The 26,277-nt window shown below is 38.3% G+C and overlaps 1 protein-coding gene across 1 annotated transcript in view; it reads left to right on the forward strand.

Annotated features, from left to right (window-relative positions):
• The window catches only part of LOC134527189 (uncharacterized), a 524,754-nt gene that overhangs the window by 444,653 nt on the left and 53,824 nt on the right, over positions 1–26,277 (forward strand). The window contains exon 5 of the mRNA XM_063359637.1: positions 494–610. Coding sequence (XP_063215707.1) covers positions 494–610 — 117 coding nt within the window. The remainder of the gene's footprint in view (positions 1–493; positions 611–26,277) is intronic.

Consider the following 26,277-nt stretch of genomic DNA (forward strand, 5'->3'; position numbering starts at 1 on the left):
AAGCCTGCCTCCCCTTGTCCCTGCGGTGTCCCTAGCCGTGTGCTGCAGCGCAGCTTCCGTGCTCGAGAAGACGTGGCACCTAGTACCACGGTGGTCGTGGGCTGTGCTACTACGTGTCATTTCCCCTCACGGTCACAAGCTGCAGTTTTTTTTATAAAATAACACATTTTAACTTATTATAAATAAAACACGGTATAATATTATTTATTTCTTCTGAAAGATTTTGGAAATGAATATGGTAAATTGTTCATTTGTAAAAATGGAAATAAATGTATAACCACATTCTTATTGGATAAAAATCTCAAAATAAAGTTTTGAAAAAAAAATTGGCACATATCGAATTATATATTTGGTAGTAACTACAACTGCACTAATACTGTCAGTAGATAATGTGATGTGTTTGGAACTCTTACTCTTTTAACACGGGATCTCTGCCTTAAAGGAAGCAAGCGATGTAAGTCGTAATGGCCCGGGCGCGCCTGTGTTGTTGCAGAAGGACCTATCAGTCACGACCAGCCCACGTACGCCAGCGTGCCCGGCATACGAGTGTACGGCATGGTGTGTCTCCCCAGAAGGACCCGGCGCTCCGTACAGGCGCGGAGAGCCAGTCGTGAGTGTCCTTGCTCGTCGTCCCCGCCAGTGCCTGCGATCCAAAACACATCCCTCCACTTCGCCAGGTTTTCGAATTCACTTGAATCAACCGCCATACGCGGTGCTTGAAAACAGCCTGCCTCAATAGGTATCACGTGACTTAACAAAGATAATCGCTGTAATTTTCAAATTTGTATACATATTTTTTTCGTTCTTATTGGCTGTTACCCCACAATTTCCATCGAATTCATGGTCCTCCCCACCAGCGAGTTTCTCAAAAATCTATTGAATTAAAAAGTAGAATAATACATTGATTTAAAAATTGCAGCAAGAATCTTTGATATCTTTATGTCACGCGTTTTTTTCAACTTATAAAAACCCGTAGTTACACGAAAGAAAGTATTTGGTTGTGTGCGAAAGGATGTATGAATCGTAGGCCTCCCCCTGCGAGAAGAGTACAGCTGGTTCAGTAGAGAGAACAAGGGTTAGCCCACGGGCTTACTTAGCGATATAGATTGGCTTACATGAAAACTATTTGCGCTGCTTCTGCTAATTCCTCACTTCTCTGAGCAGACACCTGAAATAAATGTTTGGTAAATTTTCCTGGGCATATCGTGGGGTATTAGAAAAATTTGGTAATAAACAGAAATAGGTACAAGTATTTTTCTGTCGAAAATGACGCAAAGTATTACTATAAAATAAGTTATTCCTTAAACAGCCATAAGTAATATACTCAGCAATTTTTCTGACTTCTTTCTGATAAATATATAATTTTCTTTACCATAGATATGATAAAACACTAGATTATCAGAAACTGGACTTGAAATATTATCCCAAAAACCCTGCGATATAAATAATAGTACAATATGTTATATGTATTTTAATTTTTTCATAAACAAATTATTGAAAGATGCCTTATTTGTATTGTAAATTTGTCGAAAATTGGCATTGCATGTTCAGGAACGCTAAAAAAAAGTCATATTTTTAACGGGTGACTCTAAACCAATGAGAAACCCTGAATCAAAGAAGTAGCGAATCGTAGGCATCGAGTTTCGATGGAAACCATTGAGCAAAAGATTTTTCGCAAGTACTCATTGAACTGTGGAATCCATCTTAGACGTCGTAGATGAATCTTCTCATAAATATAGTACCTGTGAATAAAAGTTCCCACGGCAGCTGTCAGGAAAGTCACAATAAATCACGCTTATACATATGTTGTATGTATTATTTGCTAAAAATGATTAGTATCTGATATAAAATACAGCATTTATTTTCTTGACACAAATATTATGATTTATTTTCGTTCTGGTTTAGTTAACTGTGGGTTTGACGAATAAAAATACTTTTTAGCTTGTCAATCAAAATACTTATTATATTTTGTTTATTGAAAATGTTGTTACAGCACTAGTGTTATTAAGGATAACTTTATTTTAATTTGATTATAAAAGCCCAGGAAGCTGCTTTGGGTGGGCAAATGACACTACAGTTTACTCAGAGATACACAATGGAGAAACAATAATAAAAAAAATTAATTCTCACAAGAGGATGTAGAAAACATTAATCGTAGGTATTTGAAGAAATAAAAACGAAGAGGTTTATCTAAAACTTTTACTTTTCATTGTAAATGGTCCTTTTCTTTCTTTTGTTGAATGGTTAACATAATAAATTATTTGCTTACATATGAATGTCTTACAATTAATAGTTGAGTAACTAAAGATCATGACACAATAATAATAATAATGGCATCATATGCTTACATGATACTTTGCATTACTGACCATTTTACATTTTAAGGTTAGAGTTAGCAAATGAATTGTTCCTTGTATTTTTAAATTACAATGTTTACGGTTTGTATTAGACCCCAAAAAGAATTTTAGTGACTCTTCACTGGCGGTTAACAAACGCGGGTGAAGAGTTGAAGTGACACCTCTGGCTTTATTTCTTGTTTTCCATGCCGGAGTAGAGGTTAATCTTGGTCCTATGGGTTGAACTAGTTGTAGGACACACTCTGGGACCCCCACTGGAACCAAACTGAAAAAGAGTTCCAGTGGTCAATGAGAGGAAAAAATGGAGTAGTTAAGCCAAAGGGCTCGGGAAAACGGGGTAACAATTTAATATAAAGTTAACTGGGACCAAAAGTGCCGAATTTTCCACTCACCATTATGCAGGGGATAGTAAGGATGCGATAACTGCCTCCAAAGATGCGCAGCACCCGCGAAAGACACTGCCGAGTCATACTGATAAACTATTTATTAGACAGCTACTAATGATGACTACAAAATAACTGCACGAGGGATTACTCCCGGACTAGTGGGGGAGTTACATCCATATTTTAAAAAAGTTCTCGTGATTTAAATTTAAAAACTCTGCTAGCGTGGCTAGTGCGCCACACGAAAAGTGTTCGTAATGAATGGCGGAGGACTAAATGCAAATTTTTCGAAGAGCCCCCAGGTTAAACCTCGCGCGAGTAGCCCGGGGACAAGGGAGAAGAGGAAGTCTCCCTCTGATTGGCCGGTAGCTGGGATTAAGGGATCGCTAGGTGGATGTGTGGAAACCTACACTCCAGAGGAATCGGGAGGTAACGCACTGCGCTCTATCGGAACGCAGGAGAAACGGACTTGGCATGTTACACTCTGTCTCTACATTGGTGTAACGTAAATGTCTCCTTGGAATTATTTTGGTAGACTGTGGATCTCTAGTTTCAAAAGAAATAAATAACAAAAAATTCAGGTTCGTCTTTAACTGTGCCTCTATTTATTTTTCTATCATAGTTAATTGAACAAAAGTAAACAAAACATTATCTTAATGATCACAAGATAAAGGAGTTAATTTCTTAAAATGTATAATTGGACTAATACATTATAAGTTACCATTTATAATATAGGTTAATACCATTCTAAGTTAAAATTTTATAATAGGGCCGGCCTATGCCAAATTATTAAGAGATGCCTTACACCATAGTTAAACATAACAATAAACAATCCCAGAGTGATAATTATTAACACATAGCATAATTAAAGTCCTGCACTTTCCACTTTATTTATCACATATATATTACAATTAGCTGGCACTTAGAAATTGTGTAGCACGGGGAATTTGGGGGTCATTTAGTTGGAACTTGCTGTAGCCGGGCTGCCAGGTAGTGCCTCAGTAGTTTCTGGTTACCGAAGATGAGGAAGAGCATTTGTCCGCAATTTCGGCGCAGTATATGGAATACCAATTCTTGGACCCTGTCTGTGAACAAGCCAAATCCCAAAGAATCAGACCTGCTTCACAGCCAGTCGTCAAACGGGCAAAAATGCCAAAAAAAAATCGGGGATCCACGAAGAATAGAAAGAGAGTGTAGAAAACTCACCAAAACAGGGTGTTGCCCTTGCGCTCAGCAGGGGTCCCGCCGGGATGCACGCGAGATCCTGACCGAAACAAGCGCGTTGGACACAGAGGAACTCATAATTTAGATGTATTAAAATTTAGCAAAACATATAAGTTTCTACATTGAAACACAGACTGACTAATTACTATCTAAAAACTTAGGGAAAACACCCTTTGAAGAGACGACTACATCCTAGTGGGCGTCACGTAGTTTAATCTTGCTGAGCTCTGGCCGAGAAACGAAGTAGTCAGTCTAATGTCGCGCCAAGAAGTCCGTTGGTAGGTTTGTGTGACGTTTAATTAAAAACAGGCACTTGATTTAGAAAGAAGGGGGGATATTTCAGCTTCAGGGCCGAAATGTTCCGAAGATTTCCGGAGGGATCGAGAAATATTTATTTCGATATCTCGACGTTGGTGTTAGTGCCCGATTAGTAGGTATATATAGTATGTTCTGGGACACCGGGTCCTGGGTCGGGAGCCAGGGAACCACAGTGGCCATCTTGGATTACGTCATTTCCGGCGGCCATCTTGCATTACGTCACTTCCGGCGGCCATCTTGGATTACATAACTTCCGGTGGCCATCTTGGATTACGTCACTTCCGGCGGCTATATTGATTTGACCTTGACCTTTGACCCTGGCGGCCATTTTGTTTTTATCCGCCATTTTGTTTTCTAGATCATTCCGCCATCTTGGAAATCTTTATTTATTATCCGATTTTTATGAAAAAATTTATAATTTAAAAAAAATTAAATAATCAAAATTTTTAAATAAAATTAAAAAATATATTATTTAATAAAATTTAATTAAAAAACCTATGCATCGAACACCCCACTCCTCTACATTATGAATACACCATCCAGCCCCCCCACTCCTCTGTTACAATAACATCGTCATCGAACACCCCACTCATACCTGTTACAATTTTTCGTTACACCGCATTCTTTAAAATAATCTATTATTAAAATAAAATATATATACCATTGTTGTCTGCCGGAGGCAGCCATCTTATTTAGTGGAGACCACCATCTTGATTTCATCTGATGGATGTTATCACCGGGTGTAGGTTTCTAAAGTACACCAGTGTATGTAAGGCCGAGTTCCTATCCCGTACCAGCATTATGATGACCCTTATAGACAAAAATCCACAAAATCCTCAGCCATTTTTCTGTTGTAACCACTATTTTTTCTAAAAGGCTTATCATTTATAGGTTTTGACTAAAATATATGTTATCAATACTATCGTTGTGGATGCGTTAGTTAAAGTAATGATAATTAAAAAAACATTTATTAACCTATCTTAGCGGGGCCAGAAATTTTTCAGAGTCCTAACTCACAAGTAATATTCTCTTCTCATGTTTGCGTACTCGTGTTTAAAAGCTGCATGGAAGCAGATATTTTTAATGTTTGCGTATAATTTTACTTTTATAAACAAGTCTATGTTTGCGTACATGTGTTTAAAAGCTGCACGGAAGCAGATATTTTTTAATGTTTGCATATAATATCATTTCACTTTTCAAACCAAGTCCATGTTTGCGTACTCGCGTTTTAAAAGCTGCATGAAAGCAGATATTTTAATGTTTGCGTACATGTTTTCACTAACTCTCACATGTTAATACCTTGGAAACAATAACCAGTTACCTTGAAACATAAATTCAAAGAAAAAAATAAATGAAAATAATTTATTTAACACAAAAACACATCTCAAAAATATTTACATCAGACACTTCCAAATCGCTCGCGCAAAAATATATTGAGCAACCGAACCTCTACGCTCAGGTTACCTAGTATGTGTTCTAGGCTGTCGTACCGGGTGTTGAAGCCCTCTTCCATCAGGGCTAGTCTCTCACCCAGCCCGGCAAACCCACACACGCTCACTTGCCTGCAGTCACTCTCCGAAGGTGTGCCCCACCCACACTGCGACAGTGTGGTAGGGGTTCCAGCAGAACTTGGAGTTGGCGGCAGCGATGTCGGTGGCGGTGTTGACACCGCTGATGTTGGCGGCGGGCGGCGGTGTCAGTCTCCCATCCATCAGTCGAGCCGTCCGCGCTGACGAGAGGTCCAACGGTGAGCGGTCCCGCTCAGGAGTCCGCCCCCACGGATCCTCCCCTGTCCAGCGGCGACCTTGGCGACGACACCGCTCGATCACCGACCAGTTATGGAGATAGGTCTCCTCGCTTATGGTGCCGTAGTCATCCCCCCCGTCACTGGAAATGGCGATTATTTCGCCCTCCTCCGAACTTCCCCAGCTGTGCTCGAAATCACTACCGTGAAAAGACATATCAGTATCCTGCAGCAAACTGAAGCGTGCTTCCAGCCGCCTATGGTATTTGTGCTATCCCTTCCCCACCCTCCTTGACAGCCCTGTCCAAGAACGCGCTCCCCCGTGACGTACAACCTCTGACGTACCTAACCCATACTCCCCTGCCCACCCTGATCCTAATAGCCCGGACCTGTCACCACACGATCCTAGCCTCCTAAGTACCACCCACAAGTGCTCCGGCGCTAATGAAAAAGTTTAAAACAGTACGGAAATAAATAAAACAAAGTTATTTATTTACAACTTTCATTTATTAAACATAAATTATTTACATCACATTACATTAAAACATCAGTATTTTTTATCCAGCCGTTTTCAGATTTATCAAATCCTAACCACTTTACAAACAGCCTATCATCTTTTCGTCTCAACACTTTCTCTACCAAATAATCATTCGGGTACTTGGTAGGTTGAATTTCTTCCTCGTAGAATCCACCGCGTATCGCTGAACCTCGTAAATCTTCCAAGTAGTAACATCTCGGACGGTAATTACGTATTTTAACAACACGGAATATTTCTGTAGACCAGTTAGGTGTATACCCTTTTTCAAAAGTATGTTTATATTTTGAAATGCGTACAAATTCTCCAATTTGTGCTTTAGGTTTTTTTACCTCTAGTATATTTATGTTAGAATAAACGGTTTTAAGGAGTGAATCATCTTTTACATCAGCTGGTGTCATACCGATTGTTCGATGTTTTCTGTTGTTATAGTCATTTAATAATGCCGGTAACATATCAATCCACTTATAACTTCCTTTTGCTGTGAACTCCCTCCACATGGCTTCCTTTAAAGTACGATTTAAACGTTCTACAACCCCTGCTTTTATCTCGGTGAATGTGGAATAATGGTTTATTGCATGTTTTTTTCATAAGAGCCTGGAATTTACTATTATAGAATTCTTTTCCGTTATCAGTCTGTAAGTTCTTAGGTGTTGAACTTAATTTAAAAACATGTTCCATGGCTAACATTACATCATTCGAGTTTTTACTCTTAACAGGCTCTGCCCACGCTCGTTTAGAATAGACGTCTATAACAGTAAGCAGATACTTGTACCCGCCATTCACTTTAGAATAAGGAATCATTTCAACCAAATCCGCCTGAAATAAGTCTAAAAGCCGTAATGTCAGAACACTTATTCTAGGAAAAGTACGTCGCGCCGGCTTATGTAATTCTTTTGCAATAGCTCGACGACTCATTTCGAGATGTATCCGTCTTCCTGTAATTCTTCAAGTATGGATATTATTTCGTTTTGATGCGAAGTATTCCCTGCTTATTTAGAAGCAAGCAGCAAGCGAAGCCAATCTACAAGTTCATCCGGATTATTCCAAAATACGTACGATAGTCTTTTATTATCAAATAATTTACTAACTAAACCGGATCCTGTTGAAACACATACTTCAGGGAAGAGTTTAGATATAATTTCATACTTTATATGATGCTCATCTTTAAACAAGTTAGTTTTCGAACAGTTTTTTTTTGTAATGAGCACTTGTAGTTTTTAACATTAGCTTATATTGTTCTAAATCTGGATTTGTATATCGCTGAGAATCTCTAAGAAACAGCAAATTATAGAGTCCAGGTGTCCCAGCCGTGGTAAATCCACCTACTTGTATGACATCACCAGGTAAAACATATACTTCCAATTTACCCATGTACCACTTTTTGCTACGTTTAAAAACACCATAAATAGGATCTCCTTTGCGTGACGAGTATGAAGACAAGTAAGTAGAAGCAATAGTTTCTGGCTCAACTTCTGAGGAACGTAATTTTTTATGCTGTAGTAAATATGAAATCGGTACATCTTCTTCGCTTACATGTATGATACGTCGCTTTCTATGGTAAGATTTAGCATGATTCTTTTCTTTCGCTTTAGAAGAAACATTTTCAGTTTTAACAAGTGTAGGTGACACATTTTCATGTTTTAAATTATCTAGACGTGAAGTAATCGGTTCGAATATTCTTTCATTAACAATATCACACCCTAACTTTTCCTTCTTCGCGACTAAGTATTTATCACGAATACTTATGATTATGTCATGCAGCTCTTTCGCTGATTCAAACATGTTAATAAAATGACGGTTAACTCCATCATCGCGTATTTATATACCTTTATGAAACCGGCTTTCTCCCCTTTTGGGGTAAAGTTTTAGGATCTTGTAAAGGTTTAATAACTATATGTTCTTCTAATATATCCATACGAGCATTCGTTTCGGTCAGGAACTGTTTATGTAAATTAGTAAAACTTTTTTCAACTACCAGTTTAATTCCCTCACTTTGTTTTAGTAAAGATTCGCGTATGTGTTCACAATGCCTAAATAACTCATCATCATGACTCAGAGCCAAAATTTTCTCATTCACATCATCCAACACAATTGCTAGTTTGCTGTTAAGAATTTCATCAAACACGTTTTTTATGTTAGTAAATAAACGTTCGAAATTTTCATTTTGTTTTTCACTTACAGAGTCCACAACTAGTTTCATATTTTGCAATGTTTGCGAGTTTATTTCCTGCACATACTGCTTTGTGCTAGCATCTGTAGAATGTGTTGGTTGTTGTAAATTACGTAAAATGTTTCCATTTACCGACAAGTTCCTATCACGCATTTCTGTAATATTGCATTTTTCACGCGTACGTTTCAAGGCACTATGCCCGAACTTACTTATGGAGTCAGTCATCTCTAACGATATACTGATCCAACTGCCTTCTGAAACGTCCTTTATATAGCGGAAAATCTTTAAAAATCGAGATGAAACCGAACCTATCGTTCCAACACAGAGAACACATTTGTTTAAACTCGTTAAATGTCATATCGTTTTAAATATTGTCTTCGTACGCATGTTTAAGATTTAGGTCATCCATTTTGAATAAAATAATGACATTTGCATTATCACGTACATGATGTTTCGGTATTCTCGAGTATGTTTGACATAAGTATATGCAATCCACGTATGAGTGTCGACCCATCGAAAAATATCTTTGAATATTACCCTGTTTTTCGTTAGCGACGTCATCGAAAATAATTGTAGAATTATGTTTAGCTTCTTCTGGAGGTATGATTGCATCATTATCACTATAGGGATAGTACCCCATACCATCAATACATTTTAGTATGTATTCAAGTCGTACATATTAAGGCTGTTGTAAGGATTTTGAGTAAATGTATATGTTTTCAAAACGTAAACAATTCGGATGCTCGAGCAAGCTCATGAGCACACACGTTTTCCCACACCCAGATGGCCCTGCAATGATACATCTTACAGTATTCGGTAGTAAGCTTCCGTGTGTACATTCTAGAGAAATATATTTTTTCTCCACTTTTGATATTTTCACAGGTAAAGTTAAATCAGGTTTTATAATTTTCATACCACAACCTAAACTATTAGTTATTACGTGATCGGTGTTTGAATCATCATTCAACAAGCATGAATTATTGTTTCAAATATGTTCATTTATGTTTGAAATAAGCTGAGTTTTGTCTGAAATATGCATATCTATGTTTGAAATAGGATGAGTTTTGTTTGAAATATGTTCATTTATGTTTGAAATAGGCTGAGTTTTGTTTTTAATATGCGTATCTATGTTTGAAATATGTGGATTTTTGTTTAAAATATGTTTACTATTGTTTGAAATATTTTCCCTATCCGTACTACAAGTAATACTATGTTTTCGCAAGTTACTAACTCTCTTGAATTCTCAAGGACATTTAAGACAGCGAAACAAGTGGTAGGAATAAGTCTTTAAACATTCGTTTTCTTCATGCTGAGAAGCATTATGTTTTAAGCTGAAACCTTTACCACAGTATTTACACAAGTAAAACATTCTGACACAGTCTATGTAACTACTTCAACGTTCAGTTTACAACTGAGGTACTTAGCTATATAAGGAGCTGTATTTATATGTTTCCCTCAGTAAGCTTCAATGACTTGTGAGAGTAAGTCTAAGCTTGGTGGCGGATTGGTAAATAGTTTGATAAATAAATAAACATTCGAATTACACATTCCAGGTTATAACTACTGTGGTCCGGGCACGAAATTAGCTAAGAGACTTAGGCGGGGAGATAAAGGTATAAACAAACTTGATAATTTTTGTAAAAACAACGACGTAGCTTATAGCAAAAGCACAGATCTGAAAGACTGACACGAGGCCGACAAAATCCTATCGCAGGCAGCAGAGAATTTGTACAAGGCGGGGGGTACTTAACTAGGTGAAAAGCTAGCTTCATTTGCCGTTTCAAAAATCATGAATTCAAAAGTGAAATTAGGTATGGGGCTTAAGAAAAAACGTAAAGTCAAGAAAACTATTAAGAAACGAGTCAAGAAGGGTGGATTCTTACCACTTATACTTGCTATTGTCGCACTAGCAGGATTGGTCGGTGCGGGAAGCGGTGTAGTTAGAGCAATTAATTCGGCAAAGACCAATAAAAAAAACTTGGAAGAAGCCAGACGTCACAACGAGAAGATGGAGGCACTAGCTATAAGTTCAAAAAACGGAAAGGGGATGTTTCTTCGTCCATATGCAAAAGGAGGTGGAAAAATATAGAAAAAACATCGAAAAAACAAGAAGTTATAAACTCAATACCGACTCGAGCATTATCAAACACAGAATTAATAAAATATGCTCATAAACTAAAAATAAAGAACTTTAGAGGAGTTTCTATGAGAGATGGAATGCCAGAAAAACCTAATGTTAACGATCTTCAATTGTTTATTTAGATAGTAACAGTAATAGTGGTACTCACTGGACAGCATATGTGAAACGCGGTAAAACAGCTATTTACTTTGATAGTTTCGGAGATTTAAAGCCTCCAAGAGAACTCGTAATTTATTAAAACGGTGCAAAAATATCATACAATTACAATAGAGAACAAAACTTAAACTCCGAAAATTGTGGAAAACTATGTTTAATATTTCTATCGAAATATTCGTGAAAAATTTTCTGGTACCAGTCGCAGACAGACACCAGTATACCACCACTAAACCTGTCATGAAACATCCGCGCGAGTAATTACGTCTGTTCGAACACACATTCCTCAGTACCGACGTCATAACATTTCAGGAAGCAGTTTGACTTATGACGCGCTCCCGCACGAAATACGCACCCGTTCCCCGATGAGCTGTGACACGCCAGGAGGTTTGGAACATTTAACGATCTCACTAACGACTTTCTGTAACCGCAGTTTGCATGCACATACTTTCTTTCCTAGCGATCTGTGATACTTTGAAAACTTTACAGGTAAAACCTTTACGTGAAAAAAGTATATAAACAGATGCATGTAAATTTATTAGCCAGTTTGTTGTAAACATGAGTATTACAACACTATTGTCAGGTGCTAGCAGCGAATTAACTTCTATTTTTTTCCTCCAATACAACTGCAGGGAAATTGGTCAGTTGCGCTGACGGATTTACAAACTTTTAATTATATAGCTAATGTTGATGAAACGAATAATGTTTTCAGATACAAACAGTCTAGCGAAGATTACTTCAAAGAGGTAAAAATACCTGTTGGATGTTACGAAATTAGCGATATTGAAGATTACTTAAAAAATATTTTACAAACGGATGAAACAATAATTCTTGCCGGAAATATAAATACCATGAAAAGTATTTTAGTTAGCAGTTGCGATATAGATTTTAAAGGTGACAGTAGTATAGGATCACTATTCGGTTTCGAGCCTAGAGTATATGAAGCAGGGGAAGTTCATGAATCTGTTAAGTCGATAAATATTTTATTGATAAATGTAATTCGTGTAAATTGTAATTTAGTAGGATCTTCATTTTTAAATGGTAAACCATCTACAACAATACATGAGTTTGGAATAAATGTTCCTCCAGGCTACTGTTTGATTGAAATACCAAAAACCGTAATCTACATTCCTGTAATAGTAAAATCAGTTAGTGAAATAACAGTTCAACTTGTAGATCAACACGGGAAACTAGTTAATTTTAGAGGAGAAGAAATTACTTTGAGACTGCACTTGAAGAAAGATGGGAATTAATTTTAACAGAATGTATAAAAGCAGGCGCATAACTAAAAAAAAATGTTAGTTTGCGAAAGAAGGTCAGAGGGTTAACAACTACTAATCAGGCTTTTCTACGCAGTCTAGGATATAAAGTAATAAAGTATGGAGTCGGAAATCCTCAATCTTAATGAGGGAGTTAGCTTTGATGATTCAATCACAAAGTCGGAAGTACATAGCTACTCTCCTTATATTTCAGGTCCATACTTACAATCTTCCGAAGTTATTATAACTATTCAGAACGAAGATGTGTATACTCTTCCGAGCCAGTCTTTCATACGACTAAGAGGTGTGCTTTTAAAGAATAATGGTCAACACCCAACAACTACGCGGATTATTCGAAATGGTGTTCTACACTTATTTTCTAGAATATCTTATAACTTAAATGGAATCGAACTGGACTCTGTTAGAGATCAAGGAATTACATGTACAATAAAAAATTATTTAAATCTTACGAGAAACGAATTACCTATAGCAAAGATGGCGGGGTGGGGTATCGAAGAAGATTTTAAAGTATCTGTATATGAAGGAGGGAAATTTGAAATTTGCGTACCGCTAGCTACGATTCTAGGATTCGCAGACGACTACAAACATATAATAATCAACTCGAAACAAGAACTAGTATTTTCTCTTGCAAACACATGGAATAATAGCGTACTAGCATCTGAAGAAAATCCTGAAAATATGATTTTATCTTTATTAACAATCGAGTGGGTGGTACCACACATTGAGGTTAAAACACAAGAACGAATAAGACTGCTTAAGTTTATAGAAAAAGGAAAATATATCGAAATTGCTTTTAGATCATGGTCATTGGAAAGCTACCCTAGTTTACCTCAGTCACATAGCATAAATTGGAACGTGAAATCTACATTCGGATCGGAGAGGCCTCAATTTATTATATTAGGTTTTCAGAAAGAAAGACAAAACACGATAACAGCCGATAAGTCTATTTTCGACCATGTTAATATAAAAAATGTTAAAGTTTTTCTCAATTCTCAGGCATATCCGTACTTGGATTTAAATGCTAATTTTAGTAGTGGTTTGTTCCTAATGGCGTATCAAATGTATTTGAGATTCCAACAAGCTTATTTTGGTCGGCAAGCTTCTGCTACACTCGACCCGGAAAAATACAAGTCCCTGGCACCTCTTCTCGTTTTTGATGTTTCGGCACAAGACGATCGCATTAACTCAAATATAATCGACTGTAGGATTGAAATTACAGCCTCTGAAAATACGCCAAAAGACACAAAAGCGTACGCTCTCATAATCCATGATCGCTTAGCAACTTACAATTCTAGGTACAAAATGGTTAAGATATTAATGTAATTTTATCAGTCGTGTCTTAACCTTCGAGCTAACATGTACTGTAACATTCAAGCCTTCCGGTCCCAGTTTGGTACTGTAGCGAAAGAACTTAGCGTAACTTACAACGATGGAAAATCAATTACTTGTGTATTCAAGCCTCCATTTGCATGGAATGACTTGGACAAAAAATCAAAGTCTACAAACAAATGGTTAACGAAAAATTTACATGGTCTCAGGTGGGATGATGGTAATATTTCACATAAAGAAATTGAAATGTATGTAAATGAGATATTATTTGGCGATGTGTATGTGTCGGGAATTGAACAAAAACATCTGTTAAATAAGTACTGTAAACCGGAAATTAATGTAATAGATATTCAGAAGGAGTATGACTGTCCCTCGATTGCGCAACTTCGAAAAGAATACTATGGTCTAGTTGAAACAAGCTCGCGGATGAATACATGGCTTATGTGGAAATGGGGGCATAATAAAAAGTCCCCGAAGCTATATAAGGAAGCGAATTCAGCGCAGATGAGTCAGTATCAGAATGACGTGTAACGTGCAAGGATTAAACTCGCAAAATGGGTTCGTTGTTAAAGAACTTGAATTTACTGGTAAATACAGAGTAACAATAGTAAAAACATTCAAACCACCATACGACTGGAATTACCTACATCAGTGATGCAAGAAAACCAACATTCGACTAGCCTGCACTGAACATGGGCTTCGATGGCATCAAGGTGAACTTCCATTCCACAAGATCGGTAGTACCATTAAACAGCTACTAACTGGAACAATCTACGTCGCCGACTGTCAGCAGAAGTTGTGGTTGCAGAAAATTTGCAGAGGTACTGTAAATAGTGTTAATATTGTCGACCTACAAAGCGAGTTTTGCTGCCCGCCACTTGCATACCTTGTTGTGAAGTATGCGGATAAATTACATGAATGCCAGCGACGTAAAAGGAGGTTGCAGTGTGCAGAGTGTAACTCGAAAGCTTTGGACGAATGGTTGGCCGATAAGCCGAGCTGGGCTGTCTCCAGTGATGAGGACGACGAGGACAGCACCAGTTCCTGCAGTTCCATGGATGTGTCGGACTAATCTGATGCAAAAAATGAGTCATGAAAAAACAATGTGTGCCATTTTAGAATTTGGAAGGTGTGGTGTGCTTACTGAACTTGATAAGACAGAAGAACTACCCTACTTACCTAAAGAATTTTTGCTGGTGTATGCAGCCAATCAAATAAAGTGGGTATTCGAATACTTGCCTACAAATTTGAAAAATTATCCGGACATAGTGGATTGTCTGCCGTGCACCGAGTGTTACGCGAATTTCGGACAAAATGAAGACATGCCATCAACACCACACAGTCGTGGCTGGTGCAAGAAACTTCACAAACATGATTAAATAATGTGTGTTATCGAATAATGTCTCAGTCTGTAAAATGTTACGCTACAGCGAGGACGCAAACTATGTTACTATATTAAAGGGATATAAAACTGTTACTTATAGTTCAGACGGATATGTTGTTTTCTCCGAACAGTGTAATGATGACTGTCATGTTGGTTATTTACATGGAGAGAAATCGGCAATAAAAATATTCGAAACTAAAATGTGTGATTCTTCAAAATGCCCTGTTTTTAATATTAATTCTTCAAGTAATGTACCTAAAACAGAAACAAGTTCTACAGAAATTAATTGTGATTGTAACTGTCATCACCACTATCATGGTTTCTGCGAATGCATTCGTCGACTGTTTGCATATATTTTTAAACGATGAGTCATACAGACAGGTTTTAACCGGTCATATGTTAAAACTGATCAGTAGTATATGTAAAAAACTGATCAGTACGAGTTTGAAAGCCTCAGCATGCAGACGTTTCATCCTGCTAATCCGTACGTCAGTGTGAAACAAGCTTTATCCCAGGTAAGCTACTCTTACTGGAGTGGTGGTGATTTAAAAAGCTATACGGAAACATGTGACGGACTATTTCATACTATAGTATACGATGACTTGAATTCATACGAACATTGTAAAAATATTGTTAGCTGTCAAATTTACGGACAGTGCCCTGTGTTTTACATTAGGGAAAAAACTGTACTACCGAGTTCTATCGATCAAGTAATTGAGTTCGCTAAGAATCAAGAAAGACTACCTCTGCATTCGCCTGAATGTGCTACTATACAATTCTACAATCCTGCAACAAACTGTATTACTACGAGTGAAATTGGTATTCAAACCATGAAAGAACAAATTTCCAACGTGCGAAAAGTGTACCAGAAAGAAAAAAATCCTCGCAAGCCTGCTAAAAACAATTTGAAAACTACAAGTACTTTCTTCGAAACAACGATCTTGCATACTGTGGATGTTCAACGGATTGTACGCAATGAAATGCAAAAGATTTTAAAAAGTATTGCGGAGATAATAAATGTAGAATAAATTTTTAATATTTTAGTTTTGTAATGCGTTCTTACTTTTAATAAATGTATTAAACATTCCCGATTTATTTATTACCTTACATATCTATAATGAGTATTTAGCTGTATGTTCCTCGAACGCAGCTTGGTGCCACGAAATCGCAGACCTGTTGTAGCATGTGCGTCATGACTGCAGCTCGAGTGCTTGGACTGTTGACGAGCTGTTTATGGTAGGCTCCGACATTCCTGAGCGCCTCATGGCGCCACAAAGTCGCGGACTAATGAACCTGCTACGACATGCACGGTCAAGTATATTGTTCGGGCCCCCTCAGAACTGCGAGACGACATTCCTGAGTGATGAGTAACGATGTAGGCAGTGCCTCGCGACCTAATCTCTAATCACCTAGGGCATTAGTGGTTTTACCCGAGAGTGGTTTCCCATGTTTGGCTGTCAGGTTACATTTCTACTCCCTCACAGACCTGCCACGACCTGTGTATGAGTCATGCTGGGTTTTTCCGAAGACAATGGTACTTCCATGTACTACGTTCCTATTGGTGGATACAACAGAAATACTCTGTTCCTATTGGTTACACTAAAAAAGGAGTTCCGAGGCTATAAAAGGCCGGGATTAGCTGTCGGAGCTTCAGTGTGTTTTTAGAGTTTGAGTGAGCTAGTTCGTGTGTGAGTTTCGCTGCTACCACGATTCCTACCACCAACGCTACATCGCCTTCTACAGCTCCACTTCACCATTTTCTGAGGTATGCTACATGTTTCGATAATATTTTTATGTTTCTCAGCTTTTTCGTAGGTTATCTGCTAGCTGTTTCTCTGTACTTAAGCTTTTGTGTAGGTAATCAGCTTAAACTTCTTGTAGGCTATCAGCTAACTACTTCTCTGTACTTGAACTTTAGTGTATGTCAGCAGGACTTGGACTTAAACTTATGTGTGGATAACCAGGAATTGTTTAGCTTAAACTTTTAACAGTACTTTAAATATTCTAGCATTTTTTGGTTGTGCATTAGAGTAGTTTTGAGGTTATGTAATCAATCATTTTTAGTTAGCTTTGAATACTTTTTCAGCTTTAACTTTTATCAGTACTTTAAATATTCTACCATTTTTAGGATTTTACATGAAGGAGCAGCTTTGAGGTAATGTTTGTAACTTTTTATTAAGTAACATTGCTAACAGTTTAGGTTAGTAAGCTTGAGGGCTAGAGTTTTGAGGTTATGTTTGCAACTTTTTTATTTAGTAACATTGCTAGCAGTTTAGGTTAGTAAGCTCTAGGACTAGAGTTTTGAGTTTATGTTTGCAACTTTTTTATTTAGTAACATTGCTAACATTTTGGGTTAGTTAGCTTGAGGGCTAGAGTTTTGAGGTTATGTTTGTTTTCATGTAACATCTAGCTACATTGTTTTCTTTATTCTTTTGTTATAGTTCTCCGTACGTCGAGCTTCCTTCGCGTGTTCCGTACATTGAGACTAGACTACCGATTGTCGAGATGTCGTCTACCGTTCAGAAATGTCGTTTCTGCTCTGCCTCCTTCACGGCAGCTAAGAATTGCTACCGGCACGAGCGTCAGTGTGCTGACAACCAGCATCGTGACTTCCAGCAGTGCCACCTGTGCGGGAAGATGGTCGCACGCAGCGATAAGATGCAGCAGCACCTTGCATCATGTACTGGAGCTGTCGCCACAACATCAGGCATGCGGTGTAGCTTCTGCTATAAGGCCTTCGAAAACTCCAGCCATGCCAGACGACATGAGAAGTCGGCTTGCGGTCTTAACCCAAACTGCATAGTGCATTCCTGCATGAACTGTGCTAAAGAGTTCGCTAGGGCTGACACTCTTCGCAATCACATTAAGGTATGCAAGGGGCCTGCTCCGCCTCCTACAAAGAAGCAGAGAATGGCAGCAGTTAAGCCTGCAGTAACATATAAACCAAATCGTACAAAGGTGGTGACCGGGGCTGGTTTGGCCAATACCCATGGCTCCATCACCGCTGAAGTAGGTTTCAAGGGTAACTTGAAGACGTACATTGCTGTAAATACGTCAAGTTCTGCCAAGGACATTTGTACGTGCCTCAACTCCATCAAGGCAAATATAATAAGCCAGCTCATGGAGGAGATTGAAGAGAATGGGCCGCTGAAGTTTAACATAATGCTGGAGTGCGACTACGAAAAACCCATGGATGCCAGCGAAGACAAGAGAGCATTCAAAACCATGAATGTCCCCCTCTACGCAGTTCACGAGGTGGAGGAAGCAGTTGCCGAGTCCATCTCCAAGATCTGCAAGGAGGAGGAAGATTACATGGGTAAGGGGTCCGGATGGACTTTGTCGGCCTTTAAGCGACTACAGTTGAGAATCAACAAGCTTGATCCACTCCGTGCCAGCTCCTACATTGAACTGCCTACTTCCATCGAAACAAAACATGCAGTGATAAATCCACAAAACCTGGATGATCACATGTGCTTCAAGTGGTCGATTCTTGTGAAGTACGTGGAAGGTGAGCATCCTGAATGTGTCAACCAGCACTACCATGACTTGGAAGATAAATTCAATTTCAACAACATTGACTACCCTACTCCAATCAAGCAAATACCGCTGTTTGAAAAACAGAACCCCGGAGTCTCCATCAACATTTACATTATCGACGAAAATCTGAATGTTGTTCCTGCAAGAGTCGCCTCAGAAGAGAAAGAACATCATTTCGATCTGCTGCTCTTGGTCAATGACAGTTCGTCCCATTTCACCTACATCACTAATTTTTCTGCTCTGGTTCGGTCCCAACTCTCTACACACACTGAGGCTATTCATGTTTGCAAAAGATGCTTCAAGCATTATGATGATCAGGATAGGGTTAGCGGGCTCACTGGTCTTCAGTGTTTGGCAAAACACAGTGAGCTCTGCAAACAGCATGCTGCTGTTAGGATGGAAATGCCATCAACCGATGAAAACGGCCAGCCACCTGTTCTGAAGTTCAAAAACTTCCATCACAGTGATAACATGCCCATCGTGGTATATTGCGACTTTGAAGCTATTCTGGAGAAAATCCATACGTGTCACCCGAATCCTGATGAAGCATACACGCTGCAGTACCAAAAGCATAAAGCATACTGCATTTATGTGAAAGCAGATAGTACCATCATTCCAGCACACATCACTTCTTCACTTCCTTCACAGCCTGAAGTGTATCATGGTTGTGACGCAGAAGATAAGTTCATTTCTCGCATTGTGGAGATTGGCCATGATGTACAGAAAATTTTGTCTACGTCTGTTCCTATGACTCCGCTCACGCACAGAACACTGCTTTTCTGCAAGCAAGTGTGTGTTGCTGCTGTGGAGGAAAGTTTGGAGGGGTTGCAAAGAAAGTTGGTGATCATAATCACTTCACCGGCGAATTTATTGGACCTGCATGTAATGACTGCAACCTTCTCAGGCGCAGACCGAAAAAGATGATTGTGTTCTTCCACAACCTGGCGTACGACCAGAACTTCATTATCAGGAAGTTGGGGTATGATACTAAAGATATTTTCATAATACCTAATTCAGAAGAGAAGCTGATAACTTTTTCCAAGAAGTTGCATGATAAGTTCAGCAATCAGTTTGTTGATACATTCCGTTTTATGAGTCGGGGTCTTGCTTCCTCGCTGAGTTTTTGCCAGCAGACAAGTTTGTCAGCACTGCTGAGTTTTTCGCTCCTGATGAGTTGGAGTTGGTTACTCGCAAGGGAGTCTTCCCCTACGACTTTGTGGATTCTTTTGCTCGGCTGGATGATACGAGTCTTCCACCTATCGATGATTTCTTTAATATTCGGACTGATTCTGGGATTTCAGAGACGGAGTATGCTCATGCAGTGAAAGTCTGGGACAAGTTTCAGTGTGCTACCTTAGGAGAGTACGCTGACTTGTACCTAAAGACGGATGTTCTGATCCTAGCAGATGTATTAGAGAATTTCCATTCCATATGTTTGGAGACATATAGTTTAGATCCGTCTCACTACATTTCTTGTCCTGGGTTCACTTTCGACGCGATGCTTCGAACCACAGGTGTACAGCTAGAGCTTCTTACCGATTATGATATGTACATGTTTGTGGAAGCCGGTATTCGTGGAGGTGTAGTACAAAGCACCAAACGTCATTGTGTTGCGAATAATTCATATGTGCCTGAGACATATGATGCTTCCAAGCCATCCATATTCCTAGAGTATATTGATGCAAATAATTTGAACGGGTGGGCGATGTCTCTGCTGCTTCCAATTCGTCATTTAAAATGGTCGGATACGTCCATTAATGTTATGTCTATTCCGGAAAATTCACCTACTGGCTACATAATTGAGTGTGACATGGAGTACCCTCCAGAGCTCCACGAAAGTCACAAAGACCTGCCATTTCTCCCCGTGAATCAATGTCCTCCCGGCTCAAAACAATCAAAGCTGATGACAACGCTGGAAAATAAAGAGCACTACATTGTCCACTACAAAAACCTCCAGCAAGCAGTATCGCATGGGCTGAGAGTGACTAAGATACACCGAGTCCTCCAGTTTGAGCAGTCGGCATGGTTGGAGCCCTACATTCGACTGAACACCAACAAGCGTAAAGCAGCAGCCAACGAATTCGAGAAGGAAATCTTCAAGTTGGCTGTGAACTCCACCTTCGGAAAATTGATGGAGAACAAGAGACGGAGGCTCAAAATGGAGTTGGTGGGCTCTGAGAAGAGGTTCAAGAAGTTTGTGTGTCGTCCGTCCTTCAAGGATCGCACAATGTACGAACCGAATTTTACGCTTGTCCACCTTAATCATGAAACAATAATATTTGACAAGCCGATCTATGCCGGACTAGCAGTACTCGACCTATCAAAGACTCTCATGTACGACTTCCACTACAATACCATGAAGCCTAAATACTCTGAAAACATTCATCTGGCGTACATGGATACAGACAGTTTTGTACATGAGATTCAGACAACTAACTTCTACCATGACCTCAAAGCCGACCCTATACTGATGGAGAAGTTCGACACCAGCTGCTACCCTTCTGACCACCCTTGCTTCTCCCCCACCAACAAGAAAGTTGTTGGCAAATTCAAAGATGAATGTGGGGGTGAAGTGATGGAGGAGTTTGTAAGCTTACATGCCAAACTCTACGCCTACAGGTGCGGTGGTAAGGTCGAGAAGAAGGCTAAGGGTATCCAGCGATGTGTGGTTAAAAACCGCATCACATTCAGTGACTACCTGGATGCCCTGCAAGAACACCGCACAAGGAGGGCTGGTTTAAGAGCTATTCGCTCCCGGCAGCACATACTATACAGCGAATATAGCAATAAGCTAGCCATCACGTGGGAGGACGACAAACGGCTGATAAGCGAAAATGGAATTCGCATTGTCCCCCACAGATATGTTGGAAGCGACGAATAATTTTTTTTGTACATAGTTTTTCTGCTGTATTTATTTTCTGTTTTTGTTGTATGGTTTATGTTTTTGCTGTACAGTTTCCATTTTTTTGTAAAGTTACAGTTTTGCAGTATAGTTTTCTGTTTTTTCTGTTATATCTATTTTGTTGTAAATTTTCAGTATTTTCATGTATAGTTTCTGTTTTTGCTCCATTTTTGCTGTGCAAAATATGTTATTAATTTAATAAATACAATTTTACCTACATATGGTTTATTTTTTTTAATATAGAACCTACATCTCACGAGGTACTGATACTTATACATGTCTTACAGAATGGTGAAATGATATTATACGCAAACATTAAAAATATCTGCTTCCATGCAGATTTTAAACACGTGTACGCAAACATGAGAAGAGAATATTAGTTGTGAGTTAGGACTCTGAAAAATTTCTGGTCCACTAAGATGGAGTAATAAATGTTTTTTTTTTTAATTTTCATTACTTTAACTATCACATCCACAACGGTAGTATTATTGATAACATATATTTTAGTCAAAACCTATAAATGATAAGCCTTTTAGAAAAAATGGTGGTTACAACAGCAAAATGGCTGAGGATTTTGTGGATTCTTGTCTATAAGGGTCATAATAATGCTGGTACGGGATAGGAACTCGGCCTTACATACACTGGTGTACTTTAGAAACCTACACCCGATGATAATATCCATCAGATGAAATTAAGATGGTGGTCTCCACTAAATAAGATGGCTGCCTCCGGCAAACAACAACGGTATATATATTTTATTTTAATAATACATTATTTTAAAGAATGTGGTGTAACGAAAAATTGTAACAGGTATGAGTGGGGTGTTTGATGACGATGTTATTGTAACAGAGGAGTGGGGGGCTAGATGGTGTATTCATAATGTAGAGGAGTGGGGTGTTCGATGCATAGGTTTTTTAATTAAATTTTATTAAATAATATATTTTTTAATTTTATTTTAAAATTTTGATTATTTATTTTTTTATAAATTTTAATTTTTTTCATTAAAATCGGATAATAAATAAAGATTTCCAAGATGGCGGAATGATCTAGAAAACAAAATGGCGGATAAAAACAAAATGGCCACCGGGGTCAAAGGTCAAGGTCATATCCAATATAGCCACCGTAAGTGACGTAATCCAAGATGGCCACTGGAAGTTATGTAATCCAAGATGGCCGACGGAAGTGAAGTAATCCAAGATGGCCGCTGTGGCTCCCCAGCTCCCGACCCAGGACCCGGTGTCCCAGAACATACTATATATACCTACTCCGATTGCAGTGCTATCTACTGGGGAGTGGTCGAAACAGAGAAGAAGTCCACTCGTACATATCGTACGAGACTACTTCAAAAGCATGGGGCTTATGGAGGAGACAGGTGGAGCTCTCTACTGGCTCGGGAAAGTATCACAGTAGGATGTCTGTTGCGTGAGTCGCTAGGGGGCAGAGTGTGTTTGGCCAAGACTCGGAGTAGTTGCTAACTTTGCCACTAGAAGTCAGGGGTGGTACATTCGAACACTTGTGTCCTGACCTTGAGATAGGCCATCGTTGGCCGGTGTTAAGCACTGGTCAATCCTCTGGGTGGTGATTCGTGGAAAAGAGGGTACAGGGGTTGCTGGCTCGTGAGAAATGTCTTACCCGGAGAGCCTATACGTGCTCGGGAGCCCTGGAACCGTAGATAAAGTGCATGCCAGTAAGTTCTCACCTCAGGTGAGCTCAGGCTCATCTTATCCTCGCCAACTAGCGAGGAGACCTTGAGTACAGTTTGGGTCACTGCACCAGGGGACGTATGGAGCGAAGGAGGAGTGGGGTGATCTGCTAGCTCGTGAGAAAAGTGTCAGGGCTGGCACCGATTGTACCCGACAGGTGAAGAACATTAGAATGGAGCATGTCTGGAGCTGCTAACCTCAGCTGAGCTCTGTGACCAGGGCTGCCCTGGGAAGAAGCTGAGAAAAGCACTCTCGGTCACGAAGCCGGACACTGTTGCCTGTCGCATTCATGGCCTGAGGCGGGAATAAAAATTATGGCTTAGCTTGGCTGGCAAAACCACACCAGTCTCTCGGTTGCAGCTCTGGGAAAACGTAGCAGGACTCTAGTATGAAAGATTTGATGAGGATGAACAATGGTTTAACAAAGTTTATATTAGGGGTTTTAGGTGAAAAATAAATGTGTGCCAATTATATAAAATTTGCGGCGTAATGTAATTAATAATGGTTATCGGCATGTACTCAAGTATTAATTAATCATTATTCTTATATACATTTTATTTTCTAAACATTTCCATTATAAAATCATATTCTATGTTTAATATTATTTTCTTCACACACAGACATTAGCTACCATCAGTATATCGAGTAAGTTCCATTCATAGACTATAACAGGTTTTACGCGAAGATAAAAGCGAAAATAGTCAAGCTAAAACTAACAACTAACAATAAAATTATATTGTTTTCATAGCTAACACTTGATTTTAATAACAAATACCCCAGTGTTAGAAGGTTTTTTTATTCCCTTAAAAACAACTTCCTTCATATACTTTGTCACTAATTTAGCAGTTGTAGCAGTAGGGCCGAGCGGCATGTTTGGGTTCCTAGGTGCATACATACAAGGAAAACCACACATTTACCTGCTGCGGATATATTCCTCTCTCTTACAATAACCAAACACGTGCAGCTTCTTGCCAAATAAGGCTAGCTAAGCTCTCGTATTTCACTACCAGTAGCTAGTGCAGCTCCAAAGCGCATGTTTTTGTGTAGACTCGTAGGCTACATGTCTCGCCTAGGCTGAGGCTGTAACCCAGTTCCTTGACTGCGCTTACAAGACATTAACGTCTCCTCCCTATGACTAGGTAAGATGTATTTTTACAAATGGTTTAAAAATAATTTTTTATTTACTTTATGTTATTATTTCTTTGTTTTATTTTATAAATATTTATTTAATTCATAAGCTCATATTAGAGTTAAATATTGAATATATTAAAAAGGACTGATTATTCCTATGTATATACATATATAAATGGATGTTGGTATATATATATAATATTGATAAACTCCGACACAGTTTGACCGCTCATGGTGAAAGTTGGCACATCTAAGTGTTATTTCATGGAGAAGGTTTCTGTTCTATCAGTTTTTTTTGTAACTATTCACTAGATGGTGCTGAAGCGCATAGCTTCTATACCGTTCAATTAATCGCCATAATAATTTTTATAACAGAAAATCATAGGCCATAGACTTACAAACAGTCAGTGTCATTTCTCTATGTCTGCCACACTGTCATGAAGTGAGGTCTGGCATCTTCCTATCCTTCTCCTTGGGATATCCATCGCAGCTGTTAGCGAGCTAAAGGTGCTAATAACAGTTTAGTTTAGAACTTCGTCAAAAGATGGCATTGCCTTTACGTTACGGCGGTCATCTTGGATGACCTTGACCTTTAAAATTTCTCAAATTTGCCCCCAATATGCACAAATACAACAAAATTACCAGTTATTTGGGGAAAAATCCGCCAAAATATCTAAAAAAATTAATAAATAAAAATTTCCCTACAAGGGAAATTTTTCCAGATTTAAGGAAAAACATCCCTTTTTATTCCACAAAATTCAAAAATGTTTTATTCGAAAAACCACAAAAGAATTTTACCTTAGATAGAACCAAAAGTCGGTAAAGCAGCTTAAGAATCCATATCTACAAGCCACCCTAAGCCTCTGACGTCCTTCTTGACCATAAAATACAAATGAATTAATTCTTGACCAAAAAATTCCAAAAATATTAAAAAAAAATTGTTACTTCAAATTTTTAGTTACTTAATCGATTTCGGTCCCTGGTTCGAATCTCGGCGAATGTAAAATGTCATTTATTAATAGTATATTTAATAAATTCTGAATTAAAATTTAAGAAATATATTTTAAAAAACTTACATCACACCCGCCAACTTAAATTATTATGACGTAATAGCAGCATTAATAGTTACAGCCGAAATATTTGAATTCGTTTTTATGCTATACAATTTGGAAAATTTTTAAACATATGAAAAATTATTCATAAAAATTTTAATAAAAACATTAAAACATCTTAGATTATGATGTCACAGCCACCATATTGAAAATCTTTAATTATTATCAGAAAAATTAGTAAAAAATAAAAAATTTATAAAGATATATATATATATATATATATATTCAAATTATAAATTATGAATAATATTTTAACACTACATCATGGAATATAACGGTTCTAAACCCGGTGAGGGCAAAAAAAAAATTACGACATATTCTTCTTCCGCAGAAGCCACCGACAGACTGACCTCCCACCACTATTGGCAAGGTATATGTATATCGTCAGCTAGTATGTCATCATGACTGCCATCTTCTTTTCATCTGCCGGAGGTCACAATCTGGTTTTCGTCTACCAGAGTGCGCTGCTACTATGTTAGTTTAATTTTTACCTGCTAGAGTGCAATAATCGTTCATTATTACTGTGGCACCCACGATCATGACATTTGGACACCATCTTGGAAATCTGCGTTTATTTAGCTACAAATTCGGGAAAAAATCCATAATTCATCCCAAAAATCTGCAATTAATATACTGATTGATTCAATAAATATCCGTCCTTAATTTAATACTTGAGCATTGTAAAAAAAATTGTTTAAGACAAAAAAAACTTATTTAATAAATCATGTTTAAAATCCTAAGAGCAACTTTAGTATTTAAAATATTTGTAATAATCATGCAAGGAATATGACAGCAGAAAACATTTATTACGCATCAGGGGAACATTCTAACATATTGGTTGACAGGTTTAAGAAATCTACATGCTTCGCTTT

The sequence above is a fragment of the Bacillus rossius genome, chromosome 1 (assembly GCF_032445375.1).
Source record: "Bacillus rossius redtenbacheri isolate Brsri chromosome 1, Brsri_v3, whole genome shotgun sequence".
NCBI lineage: Eukaryota > Metazoa > Arthropoda > Insecta > Phasmatodea > Bacillidae > Bacillus > Bacillus rossius.